General features: G+C 44.6%; 1 protein-coding gene across 1 annotated transcript in view; it reads right to left on the reverse strand.

Moving 5' to 3' along the window:
- SNED1 (sushi, nidogen and EGF like domains 1) overlaps positions 1-20304 on the reverse strand; it is a 684146-nt gene that overhangs the window by 266881 nt on the left and 396961 nt on the right. Inside the window, 2 exon segments of the mRNA XM_030215639.1 lie at positions 8075-8248; positions 9566-9679. Of these exon segments, the coding sequence (XP_030071499.1) occupies positions 8075-8248; positions 9566-9679 (288 nt within the window).

Below are 20304 nucleotides of genomic sequence, written 5' to 3' on the forward strand. Positions count from 1 at the left end.
AGAGCAGTGTGGTGCTGCAGCTGGGTGGGCCTGAGCCAAGATTGGGTGGGTCTGTGCCCACCTAGGCCCACCTGTATCTATGACACTGCTCTGCACTGGAACGCACCGAACATAGGCGGCTTGCACTTTGGTGCTAACCAGTCATTTTCAGCGAAAATAACTGGATGTGCTGCTGAAAATAACTGGTTAGCTACTGACAAACAAATTAACCAGTTGGTGGCCGTTCCCGGTTGGTTAACTCACATTGAATATCGGCCGGTGTAACAGGCCACATTAACCCCCTGCCCAGACTATACCCGGGGTTAAAGTGGCCTAGGCCAGAGTATACCCCGGGGAATAAACTGGCCTAAAGGCCAGACTATATCCCCCTAGGCCAGAATATACCCCGGAGTTTACTCTGGCCTAGGCCAGAATATACCCCTCCAGGGCAGAATAGAATATACCCCTCCAGGGCAGAATACACCAGAATATACCCCCCCGGGGTTTACTCTGGCCTAGGCCAGAATATACCCCTCCAGGGCAGAATAGAATATACCCCTCCAGGGCAGAATACACTATCTATGCCCAGGGGGATAAAGTAGCCTAGGCCAGAATATACCCCCCCAGGGAAGAATATACCCATTTTTGCCTTGGGGTATATCCTGCCCTAGGGGGTACAGCCTAGGCCAATTTATACCTAGTAACATAATGTTTAATTAATTTGACTGCTCATAATATAATAAAAGTCATAACGTTCTGAAACTTCATCTTCTAAGACTAGGAGCTCCTCACTTTAATATAAACGTTCAAAGTTAAACACTGATAACAACATCAAAATGAACTCCCCCAGGGAAGAATATACCCATTTTTGCCTTGGGGTATATCCTGCCCTAGGTCCTGAAACTTCATCTTCTAAGACTAGGAGCTCCTCACTTTAATATAAACGTTCAAAGTTAAACACTGATAACAACATCAAAATGATCATGCTTGTTTTCAAGATAAAGTGCGTGTTCTGTTGTTGACTGCAGATTGAAACTTGCGGGATAGGTCAACCAATCCATGGAGTCACCAACTTTTGTGTGGATGACAATGTCACAACTCAGCAGATTTGCTGTGGCCATGATCTCTGCATCAGTTGCTCATACTCCATCACGGGAGATGCCAGAGATGTTCACATATTCATTCACCTTTTGGTTCAAGTAGTCCTGTAGTTTTCTTCTCATTTTTCATGTGGTGGATGACTTTCTTTCTGAGCAGGGAGTGGTTGTCCTCTGTTCCTGTCAGAAAGTAGCTGATGGCCCGGAAGTAGCAGCTGCCATCACCTTTGGTTTTATATGTACGCCGTGGTTGTCCAAGGTCCCTTGTGCATCCACAATATACAACCTTACCAAATGTAAGGCCAAGAGTTGTGCTAAGATACTTTCTTTCTGAACTTGGTAGTGGGTTGAAAGTCTTGGTTTGCTTATGTTTCTGTGCAGCAGAGTCACTGAGACAATCATCAGAGGACTGAGGTGGTGGAGTAGTCTCTTCATCCTGGTAAATCTTAAGGTTGCTGGCATGGTAGGTGTTCTTCGGTATCTTGCCAGTCTTATTGTTCTTAAATTTTACTCGTCCCTTGGTCAAGGATTCCACAACAAAGTAGGGTCCAATCCAGCGTGGTTCCATCTTTGAACCCATGCGATGAATACGTTGCTTATTCTTGATGTAAACGATGGTTCCAGCAGTGATTTCTTTTTGGCTGTTATGTCGATGGTCAAAGGCACACTTCTGGTGCTCCTGGGCAGAGTGAATGTTGGTACTGACAGTTGAGCAGAGCTTTTTATGAATGGTTGTCAGTGTATTTAGCACATCAGGGTTGGCATCATCTGAAAGGGGCATGGTGTCCAAAGTGTCATATTCTGAGGGATTGAGGTCCATAGGAAGCTTGGCCTTCCGTCCATACATGACCTCAAATGGAGTGCACTTGGTTTAGGCATGCACAGATGTGTGATAGGCAAACAAAACACCAGGGATGAACTGGTCCCAGTTGTTTCCTTGTTCATTGACAAGCTTACTGAGAGATTCCTTGAGTGTTCGATTGTCACATTCCCACTGGCCATTTGTTTGTGGGTGGTAGGCAGATAAAATGCGGTGATCTGTTTGAAAATGCTCCATCAGGTTGTCAATAATCGAGTTCACAAACTCTCGTCCCTGGTCACTTATGACAGTGTCCATACAGCCAAGGCGGGAAATAACGGAGTACAAAAAATTTGCTACTGACTTGGCACTCTTATCTGGAACAGCTGTAGCTTCAGTCCACTTTGAGAAATGATCAGTGGCAGCAACGATATATTTGTTGCCATTCGATGTTTCCTGAAGAGGACCCATCATATCAATCCCGACTAAGTTCCATACTTTTCCAGGCACTGGTATACTGTTGAGTGGTGGAGCCTCCTTGCTGATTTTGGGATTTGTAACAAACATTTTTGACAGGCTTTGACATGTTGGTGAATGTCGTTCTTCATTCCCTTCCAGTAATAACGGACAGAGATTTTGGCTAATGTTTTATCTCTGCCAAAATGGCCACCAGAAATTGGGTTGTCATGACAGGCCTTAAGGATATTTGGCAGTTGTCTTTTAGTTAGAACCTCCTTTTCCCCATGGAAAAGAATCCCTCTGTCTGCTCGATATGGCTTAGCTGTTTGTCTGAACTGGGTCTTGGCATTTAGACGTTTCTCTGGAGGTAGATCGTAGATCCACAGGGGGTACTTTTGTTGTGCTGCAGTGTAGAATGTCAAAAGCTGGTTATACAGTTGGTCTTCCATGGTTGTCAACAATGGTAAAGTAAAGAGTTTGGTGTTAGAAGAAGCAGCTGTGTGTATGAGGATGATAAAAAGAGATCTGCACTTTTCAACCAATAAGAGACAGGGTGAGAAAACCAGGGAAGTGACAACAGAGGAAGCAGCTTCTCACCAATCAGAGATAGGCTGAGAAAGTGTAGAGGAAGCAACCAATCAGAGACAGGCTGAGAAAGTGTTAGAGGAAGCAGCACAGATGGTATATTCTGGCCTGGAGGGGTATATTCTGGCCTAGGCTACTTTTATTATATTATGAACAGTCAAATTTGTTGAACATTATGTTACAATTGCATTATATTGTTTTAGAGGGAGTATGAATTGGCCTAGCCCCCAATTTATATTCCCGGGGTATAATATGGCCTGAGGGGGTATAAAGTGGCCTAGGCCAGAGTATACCCTGGGGTTAAACTGGTCTAGGCTAGAATATACCCGGGATATATACTCTGGCCTAGGCCACTTTAACCCCGGGTACAGTCTGGGCGGGGGGTATACTCTGGCTTGTTACACCGGGAGGGAAAGGTTAGGACATACTGTAAGTACATAAGTATTGCCATACTGGGAAAGATCAAAGGTCCATCGAGCCCAGCATCCTGGCCAATCCAGGTCACAAATACCCGGTAAGATCCCAAAAATGTATAAAACATTTTATACTGCTTATCCCAGAAATAGTGGATTTTTCCCCAAGTCCATTTAATAACGGTCTATGGACTTTTCCTTTAGGAAGCCGTCCAAACCTTTTTTAAACTCCACTAAGCTAACCGCCTTTACCACATTCTTTGGCAACGAATTCCAGAGTTTAATTACACATTGAGTGAAGAAACATTTTCTCCGATTCGTTTTAAATTTACTATATTGTAGCTTCATCGCATGCCCCCTAGTCCTAGTATTTTTGGAAAGCGTGAACAGACGCTTCACATCTACCCGTTCAACTCCACTCATTATTTTATAGACCTTTATCATATCTCCCCTCAGCCGCCTTTTCTCCAAGCTGATGAGCGGTTTTATACTTGATGCCACAACAGGCTGGGTAGTGAAGATTCAAGTACGTGCACAATGATCTGGAAGAGTTCCTTGGTGGTAAGCTGCTAAGGGCATCCAATTATGCTGGAGCTTCACTGTAGAGAATTTTATGCACCAGGATGCAAACTTTAAAAGTTATCCGGTCCTTGATAGGAAGCCAATGCAGTTTCTCATATACCCACATGGGTGATAGCAGGGTGCCTAAGCACTATTCTGCACATACCTGCATAACTCACATAATGCATATTTGCAGGGCTGGTCAGTGCGGGGCCCTATGCAGACCAATTTGATGGGGCCCCACCCTAGCCCCGCCCCACCCTAGCTCCAGGGCTGGCCGCCGCTCCCTCCGAGCTGCTCCCTCCAAGCCGCTCCCTCCCAGCTCCAAGGCCCCCTCCCCCCTAGGGCCCCCAGCTCCAGGGCTTCTCCCCCTAGGGCCCCCAGCTCCAAGGCCCCCCTCCCTGCTCCAAGGCCCCCTCTCTTCCTCCCTCCCAGCTCCCAGCTCCAAAGGCCCAGCTCCCAGCTCTAAAGACCCCCCTCCCACATCCAAAGGCCCCCCTCCCTCCTTCCAGCTCCCAGCTCCAAAGGCCCAGCTCCCAGCTCCAAAGGCCCCCCTCCCACCTCCCCGGTCCAAGGGCCCCCCTCCCTCCCAGCTCCCAGCTCCAAAGGCCCCCCTCCCACCTCCCAGCTCCAAAGGCCCCCTCCCTCTGAATTTTAAAAGTTACCTTGTCGACGTCGGGACGGGTTACAGCGCTGGCAGGTAGCAGCAGCAGCAGCATTCAGTAAAAAGCGTGCAAGCTGCTCGGCGCTTCCTTTCCCTCGCTCAGCTCTGGTCCCGCCCTCGTGGAAACAGGAAATGAGGGTGGGACCAGAACTGAGCGAGGGAAAGGAAGCACCGAGCAGCTCGCACGCTTTTTACTGACTGCTGCTGCTACCTGCTGGCGCTGTAACCCATCCCGACGTCAACGCGAGGTAACTTTTAAAATCCAAAGGAAGGGGGGACTGGAGCTCGGGTGGTCTGGGTGACTTCAGGCGCTCCGCGTGGGGCCCCCTTGAGCGCGAGGCCCTATGTGGTCGCCTCGCCCTAAGACCGGCCCTGCATATTTGCAAGGGGGGAGTACACAGGAGAGGAGCATGGGCGGGACTTAGGTGGGGCGCCCACTTACATGGGTAAATTACACGAGTGCCACAAGGCACCTACACTCAGTGGTGTGCTGCAGCTGGCTCACATAAGCCAGTTGTTAAATTTTGCAAGCCGGTTGTTGATGGAGCCAGGCAGCTAGCACACAAACATCTGGGGGGGGGTTTCTCCTCCTCTCTCCCTCCTGACCCGGCCCTCACCCGCCCGCGAGTCCAGTATACCTCAGCTTCCTACCTTATCATATCCTCCCTCAGGTCCATCCCCCCTCACGGCTGTCTGTCAAACATTACTCTTCCAGCACCACTAGTGGTAACACGCTGCCTGGCCGACTCGGAGCCTTTTCTCTGCCAGATCCCGCACACGTTTAAGCAGGAAGTTGCATCAGCGGGGCAGGACACGGCAGAGAAAAGGCTCCGGGTCGGCCAGGCAGTGTGTTACCATTAAAGCTGCTGAAAGAGTAAGGTTTGAAGGATGGTGGTGATGGAGTGGATCATCTGGGAAGCTGAGAGAGGTATGGGCTCGCGGGAGAGCGGGAGATGATGCTGTATTTGGTTGAGAACAGGAGACGGCATGAAGTAAAAAAAAATTGAAGCTAATTAGGTTAGTTTGTTTCCCCTTCCCACGCAACTGTCTTTGCTGTAAACTCAAAACAAAAGCAAGCTGCTGCATCCACATTGTCTTTCTTTATTGTTGTTAACATTTTAATTTAATCTCGTATTTTCACACATGCCAGCTTGTGCAGAATACAGATATACACAGAGGTCAGAGGAAGTATAATAACGGAATAACTTTCCATACATAGAGTAGTAATTTGTTATAAATCATACTCAGTGTGTCATTTGGAGGGGCTGGTTATAGGGAAACCTAGCATGTGTTATATTTGTGCAAAGATTTTTTTTTCTCCTGATAAAGGGCCACTAAAACAGATATCATGTTACAAGAATCAGGTGCTCAACATTCAGAGTTTCTATTTATTTATTTAGTTAGTTAGTTACTTATGAAATTTATAGCCCTCATTAAACATGAATTAGGTTGAAACCTGGGAACATTTAAAATCTTTTTTTCTCCTGTGCCTAGATCAAAAGAGAAAGATTGTTTATGGGAACTTGCTTCTTTTGTTTTGTTGGAATTCAGTGGTATATTATTATAGGAAAGTACTTAGTATTGTTTATTACTACTAATTAAAAGAGAGAGATTGAATAACAAGGGCAGAGCTACCTTCATGCAGAAGTCCAGAGTCAGTCTAAACGTGCCAGCATTTTCCAGTTCTGTGGTATATATTTATTTCTTCTTCAAGTCTGTTTGGTTGTAAAAGGCATGCTTTTTTGTGGGGTGGGGGTTAATCTTTGGCTCCCTGATGTGTGTTTATATATAGATGAGTCCCGGGAATAAAGATGGCTAAGGGAAAGCAGCAGTAGAACAGTTGATCCTGAATGACATTTATGTTCATACAAAGTTAATTATTTTCAGTGGAAATTAAATCTGTTGGCTGCCTGCTATGTGAATATTCCATCATTCTTTCATTATTGCTACCAAGTATACATTTTAGGGTATATGCCTTAAAACATAGATTGTTTAAATTCATTTATCTAGACCTTACATGCACATGGTATAGCTTGTTAAATCCAAAGGTAAAAACCTAAGGGTGGTTAAATAATTTGGTATAAACTGTGTTGTTTATGACTTTACTTGTTTTGTACTGATTTTGGTCCTACTGATCTGTACATCTGTCGTTACTTTATTGAGTGGAAACAGTCAGGTGAGCTTATAGGAAGGGAGGGGAGTATGGAAAGGGAAGGGTTCTTTGGGTTGCATGGCCTTATGTAAAGAATATTGTATATTTTAATATTATTTGTAAATTGGTTGCTAAACTCTACCTTTGTACCAATAAAATGTATAATAAAGTTACTTACATATATACCACTTTTTTTGGGGGTGGGTGGGGGGGGTGGGGGTGGGGGTGGTGAGAGAACACCTGTTGTTAAACATTTACCAGCACACCACTGTCTGCCCTTAAACCAGCTCTAGAACTAGAGATGCCTAAGTATTAGGGGCACTGATACCGAGTTACACTAGTATTCTATAATGGAGCCTAGGTTCCTTGGTTTTGCCATAGAATATGCCCCTATTGCACACACTTGGAGCACCTAAATGGAGACATACAGTTATAGAATTGCCTCCATAGAAACATATTCAGCACTTCTACATATAAGTATGTTTATACTTATATGCATAATTTATACTGGCATATTCTATGATGCTAGCTATATCTATTGTGCTACTGAATATAGGAATAATTTGAAATGTCTAGATTAGGTATTTCACATTATTCCCAAAATGTTTTTCTGAATACTGACCTGAATTAGTTTGATAGACTTGCAGTTTTGTGTAAAATTTCCAGTTGATGTCTTTGGTGAAAATCAGTGATATAAGTTCAACGTAAGTAGCCTTTCCAATGTTAGGAAGCATTAGATGGGGGCAAAGAACAAAGGAGCCTGAGTTAACACCCTGTAAAAATCTCTCTGTGGTAGAAATAAGGGAAATGCAGCATGGGTCATGTGAACCACAGCCCACCTGTGCATAGATTTCCTTGTAGCAGGAATCTTGCGCAGGAGACTGGATCAAGGCCTGTAAACATGCATTGGTTCACAGAGCCCATGCTGTAATCAATAAGTAACAGAATTCTTGGTGAGAACAAATATAAAAGGAAAGTGGCAATGGAAGAAGAATGGAAGTTGAAAAAGATATGTAAAGAAAAAGATATGTATAGTGTCTGTGAGAAGACAGTAAGTAGGGAAAATTTGGTAGATGGGGTACACTGAGATTTTTAATTGGTGACAATCAGTATAATACTGTGTATACATTTATTCCATGTAACATCTGTTTGTGACATTTTGATGTTTCAGGTGTAGATTAAGGTATAAAACTGTTCTGTTGAGGCAGGGAAGTTTTCTATTGCTGAGTTCCAGCTGAGCACCCACTGCGTTTCATTTTTCTCCTTCTTATTGCAAGATTTAAGGTGTCAGAATAGGAAAGAGAAAGTGAAGTATTTTAGGAGTATCTGACAACTTTAGAACCTTTATTTTCCTATGATATTTACCTTCACACACTGGGGGTTCACTCCATGCCCCATGCTCTCTGCAGACTCTTCGGTTGTTTTGGGGATTCAATATATATCCTTTGCTGCACTGGTATATTGCCAGTGAACCCAGCTTTGTGGAGCTGAATATGACCTGTGTATGTTTTATTTCCTCAGGAATTCCACAATCTATTTCTACAGAGAAGGAAGATGGAAACATTCTGTTACTTATTTATTTAATTTAGTTACATTTTTATTCCACTACTTCAGACTAGGGCTCTAAGCAGATCACAAAGTTAAAAACAAACATTAAAAACATCTACATACATAAATCATCAAAATACAAAAAAAATGAAACATGCAAAAGTAATGAAGGGAGGGGAGGAACTATGAGCTCAGAGGCTGGGTAACTAGCGATCAATCTGACCTTCTGGTCTGGCACGAATAGCTTACTGTAAAAAACAGATGTTTTCACCTCCAAGCCACTGCAAGGGCAAAGTTTATGGATATTTTAACCTACAGCTTAGTATCAGCTTTCAAAGGAAAGGATAAGTATACTTTCCATTGAAAATTTCTCTGGAAAAAGTACTCACAGAGATTTCATCTGTTTTTTCTTTACATATCTTTTTCATACAACATACCTTGTGTAGAATTGAAAACTCAATCTTTGAGTGCTGTTTCTCAATCCTAATCTAAACTCAGCCCCCAAGATATCTTACTCTCTACCTGCTAAAAGCAAGCACAGTGTTGATCCCCACATGCAGTAGGACTGGGCAATTTTCAGAAAGCTAATTTACATATTATTTATGTATGTTAGACTCTTGATATACTTCCTTCCTGTGGTACATCCAAAGTAGTTTGCATATTACATACAGATATACTCTCTATTCATAGTGGGCTCACAATCAAAGTTTCTTGCATCAGAGGCAATGGAGGGTTAAGTGACTTGTCCAGGGCCACAAGGAACCATAATGGGAACTGAACCCATTTCCCCTAGTTCTTAGCCCACTGCACTAACCATTAGGCTACTCCTCTACTTGTAGTATTGATGGTGATGAATGACCTACAGTCCACATCAAAACCATAGGACATTGCAGTTGGCACTAGCTATTAACAAAACTCTTATCCCATTAACATGGCGCCTCCAGAGTAGAAGGAACACAAGGAAGATGTGATGACCAGGAGGGGTACAAAGGACTCCAGAGTCCACCTTGGTTATGAATATTTTCTTGTTATATTCAGGCAATCAGAGTGACCCTTCACAGCCATGTTCAGCATAGTCCACCTGTAACAAGGGTCTAGAACTGCATTTGTGCCAGATTCAGTTCAAAGTTTCTTTCTAAGCAACAAGAATACTTTGAACAAAAACACCACTGTAGTATTTAATATAGCAGCTGGTGTCACCACAACCTACTGTACCTGAATATAACTTACCTTGAACAACTACTGAAAAGGTGTGAGCTAAATCCAACAACATAGCTGTCTACCATTGTTTAGACTCAATATTCCTACCTGATTGGCAGCGGTTTCCCATGTAACCAGCAACACATCTGCAGGCATAGTTTTTACCATGGTCTTTGCAGATCCCTCCATTTTCACAAGGATTTGGGAAGCAAGGAGAAGGAGCTAGACAAGAAATAGGAATATTGAAATATGCTCCACAGTAAATAAACATATCACTCTCAAGGCTAGGTAAAAGTCTAGAATTCATGTGGGATCCCTTAGGAAAAGGAGGAGTTAGTGGTTACTGTGGAACTGCAGACTGGATGGGCTATTTGGCCTTATCTGCCATCAGCTTCTATGTCTCTATGAAAGGAGAGTACAGTTAGGGTTGAGGTGTCTCAAAGAGGTCACAGAAAGCATTTGAGATTCCTATATGTTTAGTTTAGTTTATTGAATTTGATATACCATCTCTTGAACACAGCCAAGAAATGGATCAAGCAGGAATTTGGAGGTTCCCACAAAGGCATAAACCATGGCTGGTTGCCACCAATTACAGAAGTCAGTTGAGAAATGTTGCATCCATACTGGTGAAGGAGTGCATGCATGTAGCTTACTGAAATGGTACATGTGTCGTAGATCCCAAAGGGCTGAAAAGCAGAAGATACTGAAATACTTTATTGCACTGGTAGCTAAAATATGTAAGTTCTCAAGGGAATAATTCTGGAGCAGTGAAATTTGCATGAAGACATCATCAGGTCTTGTTTGAAACCTGGGCTTTCACCACTGAGCATTTAAATGAACTTGAGCCCAATCAAGTTGGAGAAGAATGCCTCCTAATGCAGCCACTTCAGAACTTGGAACACTTTCACCATTTCCAAGTACTGCAGATACTGGATTGCTCTGTACGCTTTGTGAAAGCTACAGGTTTCATTACAGACTGGCAAGTGTCCCACCAAAAAACAGCTTGTCACCCCCACCTTGACATGTTCTGACTGCAGCTCCAAATAAAGATGTCTTCTTTGTGGCTGCAACTGAAGTGTCTACTGTTTGAATTGCGGGTCTCTATAAGTATGGAGCCTGCAAGATTCAAACAACAGTTGTTTGAACCACATGGGACTGGCATGGTTCAAACATAATGTTTGAACTGTGCAGGGATCTGTGAATATAGTGCCAGTTTCAATCACTCAGTGGCAGGAAGAAAGAGGTGCCTTTGCCTGAACTTAAAAGAAGAAACTCCAGCCAGACTCAAATTTGAAATACTGGATTGTCAGGCCAAGGGAGAGAGATGTGAGGGAAAGCAGAAACTCAGGAGAGCAAGAGAGAAGGAAGAATATGGACACAGAGACAGGTGAGAGACAGGAAAAAAGAACTTGGGGAGAGATCATCAGAAGGATGGGACTTGGGGAATGTTGAAAGAACAGAGGGAGGATGGGACTGTGGGAAGAACAGAAGCATGGGTCTCAAGGATTGGGGGGGATCAGGATGGGACTCAAGGACTGGAAGAAGGAGACAGTAGGGACTTTGGGACTACGAAGAAGAAGAAGAAGAAGAAGAAGAAGAAGAAGAGTAAAGTACTCAGGGACTGTGGGGGAAAAACAGGAAAATGAGACTGGGGGGCTGGAGGGAGTTCAGAGGAAAGTTGAGATTTTGGCATTGATGGGGGAAGAGCAAGGGAAGAAGAGGAACTTGGTGATTGGGGAAAAGTAGGAGGGAGAATAGGATCTTTGGGGATAAAGATGCCTCTTCGAATAGCAGTTATTTATCGTCCCCCTGATAAGTCCCTTTCATCCTTTCTCAGTGACTTTGATGCTTGGCTTTCCTTCTTTCATGATCCTTCTTCCCCCTCCCTCATCCTTGGCGACTTTAACATTCATGCTAATGATCCCTCCAACTCTTACGTTTCCCAGTTCCTCGCCTTAACATTCTCCTTCAAGCTCCAACTAGGCTCCACTTCCCCCACTCACCAAAATGGTCACTGACTTGATCTTATCTTCTCCTATAACTGCTCTCCCTCCAATTCCTTTGCCTCAGATCTTTCCCTCTCTGACCATCACCTAATAGCCTTCACACTTAAACTTCCTCCTGCCCAATCCCGTCCAATCTCAACCAATTTATCTAGGAATCTTCAGGCTATTGACCCTACTACCCTATCCTCCAGTGTCTCGAACCTCTTCTCTACCACTGCACCATCCAAATCTGTCAATGAAGCCATCTCTTCCTACAATACTATTCTATCCTCTGCTTTAAGACACTCTTGCACCTCTCATGTCCCGTCCTATAAGTCGTACCAAACCCCAGCCTTGGCTGACCTCTAAAATCCGCTACCTACGTTCCTGTGCCCGCTCTGCCGAACGCCTCTGGCTGAAATCTCGTGCCCTTGCTGACTTCATACAATTCAAGTTCATGCTGATCTCCTTCCAATCTGCTCTTTTGCTTGCCAAACAGGACTATTACATCCAGCTGACTAATTGTCTTGGCTCAAACCCTCGACTTCTCTTCGCCACACTGAACTCTCTCCTCAAGGTGCCTCCATCTCCAACTCCCCCCTCACTATCTCCTCAGACCCTAGCTGAGTTCTTCCACGACAAGGTTCAGAAGATAAACCTTGAATTCTCAACCAAGCCACCCCCACCTCTCCCTCCCCTTGTCCGTTCCCCTAACTCCCCAACCCCTCCGTCCTTTTCCTCCTTTCCCGAAATCACTGATGAGGAAACAACACATCTTCACTCCTCCTCAAAACGAACTACCTGTTCCTCTGATCCCATTCCTACCCACCTTCTTAACACCATCTCTCCTACTCTCACCCCTTTTATCTGTCATATCCTCAATCTTTCACTTTCCACTGCGACCGTTCCTGATGCCTTCAAACATGCCGTGGTCACACCACTCCTTAAGAAGCCTTCACTTGACCCTACCTGTCTTTCCAACTATCGACCCATCTCCCTCCTCCCCTTCCTCTCCAAGATACTTGAAAGTGCCGTTCACCGCCACTGTCTTGACTTTCTTTCATCTCAAGCTGTTCTTGACCCACTCCAATCTGGCTTTTGCCCTCTTCATTCAACTGAAACTGCACTTACAAAAGTTTCCAACGACCTGTTACTGGCCAAATCCAAAGGTCTCTATTCTATCCTCATCCTTCTCGATCTATCCGCCGCTTTTGACATTGTTGATCACAGCTTACTCCTTGATACGTTGTCTTCACTTGGATTCCAGGGCTCTGTTCTTTCCTAGTTCTCCTCCTACCTCTCAATTTGCACCTTTAGTGTACACTCTGGTGGATCCTTCCTCTTCCACTTCTATCCCACTACCAATTGGTGTACTTCAGGGTTCTGTTCTGGTCCTCTCATGTTCTCCATCTACACTTCTTCCCTTGGCTCTCTGATATCATACCATCTCTACGCTGACGACTCCCAGATCTACCTCTCTACCCCCAAAATCTCAACCAGCATCCAGACCAATGTTTCAGCCTGCCTATCTGATATCGCTGCCTGGAAGTCTCAATGTCATCTGAAACTTAACATGGCCAAAACCGAGCTTCTCATCTTTCCCCCTAAACCCACTTCTCCTCTCCCCCCTTTCTCTATTTCTGTGGATGGCACTCTCATTCTCCCTGTCTCATCAGCTCGTAACCTTGGGGTCATCTTTGACTCCTCTCTCTCTTTCTCTGCTCACGTTCAGCAGATTGCCAAAACCTGTTGTTTCTTTCTCTATAACATCAGCAAAATCCATCCCTTCCTCTCTGAGCACTCCACCAGAACCCTTATCCACACTCGTATCACCTCTTACGTAGATTATTGCAACCTGCTTCTCACCGGCCTCCCACTTAGCCATCTCTTTCCTCTTCAATCAGTCCAAAACTCTGCTGCGCGACTCATTTTCCGCCAAAGTCGCTATGCTCACATTAGCCCTCTCCTCAAGTCACTTCACTGGCTCCCTATCCGTTTCCGCATTCAATTCAAACTTCTCTTACTGACCTATAAGTGCATTCACTGTACTGCTCTCCAGTACCTCTCCACTCTTGTCTCTCCCTACGCCCCCCCTCGGGTACTCCGTTCTGTGAATAAATCTCTCTTGTGTGTCCCCTTCTCCTCTACTGCTAATTCAAGACTCCGTTCCTTTTATCTTGCTGCACCTCACACCTGAAATAGACTTCCCGAGCCTGTACATCTAGCCCCGTCTTTGGCCATTTTCAAATCCAGGCTAAAAGCCCACCTCTTGAACACTGCTTTTGACTCCTAACTGCTACTCACTTGCCCTGTACCCTTTTATCCCCACCTCTTTAATTCCCTTACCTCTTAGTTGTTCTGTCTGTTTGCCTGTCCTATTTAGATTGTGAGCTCTTTGAGCAGGGACTGTCTTTTCATGTATGGTGTACAGCGCTGTGTATGCCTTGTAGTGCTATAGAAGTGATAAGTAGTAGTAGTAGTAGTAAAGATGAGGAGCCAGAGCTGAAAATTTGGGCATGAAGGGGAAGGGAAGAGAGTAAGTGAATCTGGGTGGGTGGGGTGGGGGGGGGGGGGGCACAACAGAAGCCTGGCAATTGGTACGAATGTTTAGATGGGCTGGGGCATGCTCAGGCACAATTTGCCCACACTTCTACCCCATGGTCAGAGATAATTGCGTGCTTAACTTTGCATACAATTATCTCTGATCATCGGTGCGGTAAAGCCCCATGCTGTTCCAGCGTTATTTTAGAGTGCTGCTTGGAACAGCGCAGGGCTTTTGATCATCTGCCTATGAGTGAGGGTGTGAAATAGGTATAACATAAGAGGGATGAAAGGTAGGGAGGAGTTGAGATATGGTATGAAAGACTTGGAGGATCACTGAAATGGTGAGATTCAGTAAAAAGGGATGAGGGTCTGGAGGGATATAAAAGAATTTAAACAGAAAAGAAAGCGTTTAAAATGTACCTCTCTGGGGGTAGTAGGGTCATTCCATAGTCTCCCTGGTGTTTACCTCGCAGAAGGTCCAGACCCTGAACCCTGAAGTGGGTTGGCCACCAGCTGCAAGAGGAAAAAGGAGGAAGAAAGCAGCAAGAGCAGTGACAACTGTGGGGAGGGCAGGAGAAGAGGGGGTTACCAAAGTGAAATGCAGCTTAAGTAAAACCCCTCATCATGATAACAGTGCCTGAGGAAGCAGGAAGCTGTGGCTGCACCGATGGTCAGAACAGATCAGGGCCAAGCTAAAAGGAGGCCCCCTCCCCAATTTGTGCTAGCACCTTAAAGAGCCATAGCTCTGAAGAAGAGACAAAGGGAAAGATAGCATTGGACCAGCTCCAAAGAAGAGAAGAGAGCTGGTGGCTGGCTGAGGAGTCTCCATCTCTTGAAGAGTCCCTCTTGTCAAACAAAATTCTTCAGTGGTCAACAGCAGCACTAGTGGAAAAGAGTTTTATTGTTCTCCACTGTGAATTCTGAGATTGTGGAATATAAATAACTATAAATAAATAAATAAGACCCCCTTGGAGCAGCCGAGAAGGAAAGAGGGCAGGACAAGGGAGATATAACCATTCCAGCAACAGGACCTAGCCACAGGATGAAGCCAGCCAGCAGTCAGAGTCACTGCACAGCAAGAGTGACAGGCAGAAGCAAGACTGATAGTTGCAGCATCAGCAAGGAACAGCAACACTGGGGCAGACTATGCCTAGAGCCTCAAGCACAGGAAGCAGGAAGCATATTCCTCACAGAAGCCCAGTTGTGAAGTTATCCAAGAGGAGTCAACAAAGGAGAGGAGAAAGACCACATAAGGACAAGCAAAGAAGATCAGAGGATGAGTGACAAGTACATGGAGCCTAAAGCCTGCTGCAATAAAGTATAAGAAAGCACTTGCTGACAGGAAAAGCACCTGCCTGAAGATCAAAGATCTCCATGTGCACAAGGAGAGAGGCCAATGAGCATTTGTTATACTGCCACACAATCCAATGGATATCAAGGTTGCTTACAAAAATTGTATAAGTAAATATAAATAACTACAAAAGAAAACAATAAAAACAAGCATACTCAAAAAGAGACAATAAAAATGAGGGAAGGGAAGAGAACAGAATAACAAGATAAAAGGCCCTCTCGCCCCTCCTTTCTCTGACGAGAACCAGAGAAATAGAGACTGAAAGATAACGAAAGAGAGCAGAGAGCTGTTTTTCTAGCATGGAAAGGGGAAGCCTGTGCTCAAGCAGAAAAGGAGAGTCTAACAGAGTGGTGCAAGGGAGAACCCAGAAGAAACAGTCAGGAGAGAGTTGTGAAGGTGAAAGAATGTGTTGAGTTAGTGTGCTGCTGGAGCCAAAGAAAAGCACAGCCCATTGCAGAGTTGCACACAGAATCCAGAGGCAAACTCCAGCTTCCAGCCAGTGACAAAACCAGTCTAATGTGAGAAAAGTGGCAAGGGCTGCAGGAGAGCAGGAGTTACAGATGTAAAGAGAAAGTGTGTCAAAGCAGTGCTAGAGCCAGTCCAGCCGATATTCAGCATTACTTAATCAGCCAGGAATGGCTCCTGGCTGGTTAAATAGCACAAATGGCTATATATGAATATTCAGTAGGGGGATAGCTGGCTATCTCCAGCAGAATATTCGTGGTCAGTAAATAGCGGCTAACCAGTTCTCACACGATATAGCTATCTAGCCGCAAATATTCAGCATATCGCCTGCTAAGTTTGGCGGCCAAATGGAGCCACCCAAATAGCAGGCCTATCTTTGGACGCCATAACTGGCCAGTGCTAAATATTGACTTGGCTGGTTAAGTTTAAACTGGCCAAAAATAAACCAGATAGCTAGTCAGCAGAAAAAGCTCAGCATTGAATATCTAGGCTTACCGCTGATCGTGGGAGTTAGCTGGATTGCCTTCTGTGGTCTGAATATTGGCCCTAATGTATTTGAGCTAGCTGTGAGGACCCAGCCAGAGCAAGGGAGGGACCTAGTCAGAGACATTGCTGGAAAGGAGAGAGAGAGAGAGAGAGAGAGAGAGAGAAGACTGCAAGTGAGAAAGAAGTGTAGGAAACAGAAACAGGAGAAACACTGACTGGAGACAGTTCTGTAACAGGGTACCACCATTTAGGTGCCAAAATAATGTGGGTAGTGAACCTATTCTGTAAGGTCACTTATGCATTTAATACTAGCATAACCTGGCATTAGAGTGCCTAAGTGTAGGCCCAACATTTATGACAGGTCTACGGCTCATATAAATGTTAGCACCTGGATGTGACATTTGCACACCTTGTTCCTAACAATTACATGCTATGCCATTTGAGTGCGCACTTGTAGAACTGCAATTAGGCATGCAGCTACCATTTACACAGGTAAGTGTACACTTACCTGTATGGATAGCAGTAATTTATAAATTACGTGCAATAGGTGCGTAAATTTAAGTGACCTCTTACAGTAAAATGAGGGGGGATGTGTACAGGCTGTACAGGTGAAGGAAGTTAACTCAGAGCTACTCCTGCGTGCAAGTACAGAGAGGCTGCATTGTAATCCTGTGCTTGGAAAACACCTAGATGGATACTGAATGTTATTTTATTTTTCTGTTAGCTACTGTCACAAAGTACACCAAAGTTCTAATGGCAGGGGACACTTATATATAGCATATAAGAAGAAATTGAGAGTAGTTAAAGGTTTACAAATCTTTGAGTTTGTAAGTTAGGGAGATAGGTTTCATTGAGAAGCAAATGGCTTGAGAAGAGCCACAATGAGGGAACCACACCATCAGTCAGGAGAGCCAAGGAACCACCTATGCCATAGGCATTGGAACTGGGGGGAGCCACAGGTGCTCTGGCACCCCAAAAAATAATAGTGCCCAATCCGCTGCCTTCCGAGGATTGTAGGGGTAAATTAATAGCAAAGACACATGAGACTGCCACTCTATGCACTGCTGCTTCCTCTGTCTACTCACACTCTTCAAAGAGGAAGTTGATACGAGAGGGGCCAGGATTGGTAAGGAAGCAGCGGTGTGCATAGATCCGTGGTCCTGTGCGTCTTTGCTGTTTACTACCATGGGCCCAGTGGATGTGGCAGCAGGAGGGAGGGAATATAAAAATGCTGTATGGCAGTGGATGTGGTAGAGGAGAGAGAAGGGTGATACTAGATGGGGAGAGGGAGGGAGAGAGAGAGAGAGTGAGAGAGAGAGAGAGAGAGAGAGAGAGAGAGAGAGAGAGAGAGAAATGGGGCAATACCAAAAGGGATAGGAGAAACAGACAAGGACAATATTTGATGGAAGTGAGGAAGACAGAAAGCAAGTGGCAAATCTGGATGGTGGAAGAGAAAGAGAGTGAGAGCACTGTATTGGATGGGGGGGGGGGATAGAGAAAGAGGAAATCTTGGATGGGGTGTGAGAAAGAGAGACAGATCAGGCAATAATTCATAATATGGGTGGGGGACAGAGAGACAGTGGAGGAGTGGAGAGAGAGAGAGAGAGAGAGAGAAAGAAAGAAAGAAAGAAAGAAAGAAAGAAAGAAAGAAAGAAAGAAAGAAAGAAAGAAAGAAAGAAAGAAAGAAAGAAAGAAAGAAAGAAAGAAAGAAAGAATGTTGGATGGTGGGGATAGGGAAGAGAGAAAGAAATTCTCCAGTATTGCCCCAGTCTAAAAGGAATGGGAATGGGAGAGTTGGGGTGAGAGAAAAATGATGGAAAGCTATAGGCAGAATCAGTAAAAAGATGGAGCATGAAAACTGGATAACAAGAATGATTGAAATCTGAGTGAAAAGAGATTAAAATGGAAAAAAGCTGAAAGGAAAAGATCAATGTTGGAGCTGGATGTAGTAGAGGAGGTGAAGAAGACAAGAGGAGAATGAAAATGACAAATGGAAAGGAGACCCTTGGAAATAGAAAGGAGTAATCAGAGGGACGGACCTACATGATCAGAAAAATTAAGTGATCAAACAACAAAGACAGAAAAAGTAATTTTATTTCTAATTAGGATGACGTAATCAGGGCCGCCGATAGGGGGGCAGGGGGGACAAAATTCCCCGGGCCCTCCCCCAAAGGGGTGTTCTGCTGCACATGACTTACTCTGCATCAGTACTAACTAGCAGAAGATCCACAGTGATATGTGAGCTCACACCTTCGGATTTGAGACACTCACACATTTTGGGGTACCCCTATACACAATCATTCTGGGAGTAAAGGTGACACTGCTTCTAGAATGCAGGGGTAAATCTATGCTGGGACAAACACACTGTGCTAATGCACCCAAGAGACACTCAATGAAATAAAAGACTGTGCATTCACTCTGCAGCTCCTCAGTACCTCTCCACTCTCATCTCTCCCTACATTCCTCCCCGGGAACTCTGTTCACTGGGTAAATCTCTCTTATCTGCACCCTTCTCCTCCACTGCTAACTCTAGACTCCGTTCCTTTTATCTTGCTGCACCATATGCCTGGAATAGACTTCCTGAGCTGGTACGTCAAGCTCCAGCTCTCGCCATTTTCAAATCTAAGCTAAAAGCCCACCTTTTTGATGCTGCTTTTAACTCCTAACCCTTATTCACTTGTTCAGAACCCTTATTTTATCATCCTCACTTTAATATTCCCTTATCTCTTGTTTGTCCTGTTTGTCTGTCCTAATTAGATTGTAAGCTCTATCGAGCAGGGACTGTCTCTTCATGTTCAAGTGTACAGCGCTGCGTACATCTAGTAGCGCTTTAGAAATGATAAGTAGTAGTAGTCTTTTGAAGTTTAGGTATGGCATCAGGGGTTACAGAACTCTTCAGTGTTGATGTTACTGCTAGAGGGGATAGTGTGGTGACAACTGCATAGTGTGATCTTGCCCAATGTGCTATTTCAGTTGATTTCAAATCCTGAAATTGAAAAGAATTATCCTTTTCTAATTTGTTTTGCATCTTCAATGCTATCCTTACTTCTTTTATTCTACCCCCACAATCCTTAATAAAACTCAATTAAGCATTATTTCTTGTTCGATATTGCCTACCTCCCCCTATCCCTGAAAGGATTTTACTTTGCTAACATTTTTTACTTATAAAGCATCAGCTCCTCTCCTCTATCTGCAGAGAAATCATCCCGGCAGTTTCAAGTCATGCCACAGAGGGGTGGTGTCTTTTTCTGCCTTGCACCATGGGAGGTTTGGTGTCCAGTGGCTCAGCACAACACAAGGGAAGCCCAGGCGACTGACTCTGCCTGCTCAGGTGTGTGAGTTAAAACAGGAAAGGGATAGGTTTTGAAAGAGGCAAGAAAGGGTGGAAATATTGTAAAGAGAGTAATAGGAGGGTGGTGGGTAGGGGCAGTGGTGTGCTGGTAAATTTTTAACAACAGGCTCTCTCCGCGGTCCACCTCGGCACCCCCGTCCACCACTGCACCCCCCCATCCACCACTGCGCCCCCCCATCCACCACTGCGCCCCCCCGTCCACCTCTGCGCCCCCCCCCCCCACAAATTGCAGAGCTGGCTACAGCCGGGGGGAGGGGGCAATGCATTACTCTCTCCAGGAAAAAAAATTAAATGATCATAGGTTCCAATCTAATTCATGTTTAATATGGGATAAAATGCCATAAATAAGTAAATAAATATAAACTTTTAACGTTCAGCACCTGATTCTCAAAGTGGACATATTCCAAACACTATAATGAAAATAAAATTATTTTTTTCTACCTTTGTTGCCTGGTGACTTTGTTTCTCTGATCATGCTGGCCCAGTATCTGATTCTGCTGCTCTCTATCTGTTCCCTTAACTCCGTTTCCAGGGTTTCCTTTCCATTTATTTCTTTTCTTTCCTCCTTTCTTCTTCATTTCTGGTCCTCCGCAGACTTGACTGTCCAGTGGATCCAGCTTCTGCCTATTTTCTCCATCCACGTGCAGTTTCTCTCCTCACTTCC

The sequence above is a fragment of the Microcaecilia unicolor genome, chromosome 10 (assembly GCF_901765095.1).
Source record: "Microcaecilia unicolor chromosome 10, aMicUni1.1, whole genome shotgun sequence".
Taxonomy (NCBI): domain Eukaryota; kingdom Metazoa; phylum Chordata; class Amphibia; order Gymnophiona; family Siphonopidae; genus Microcaecilia; species Microcaecilia unicolor.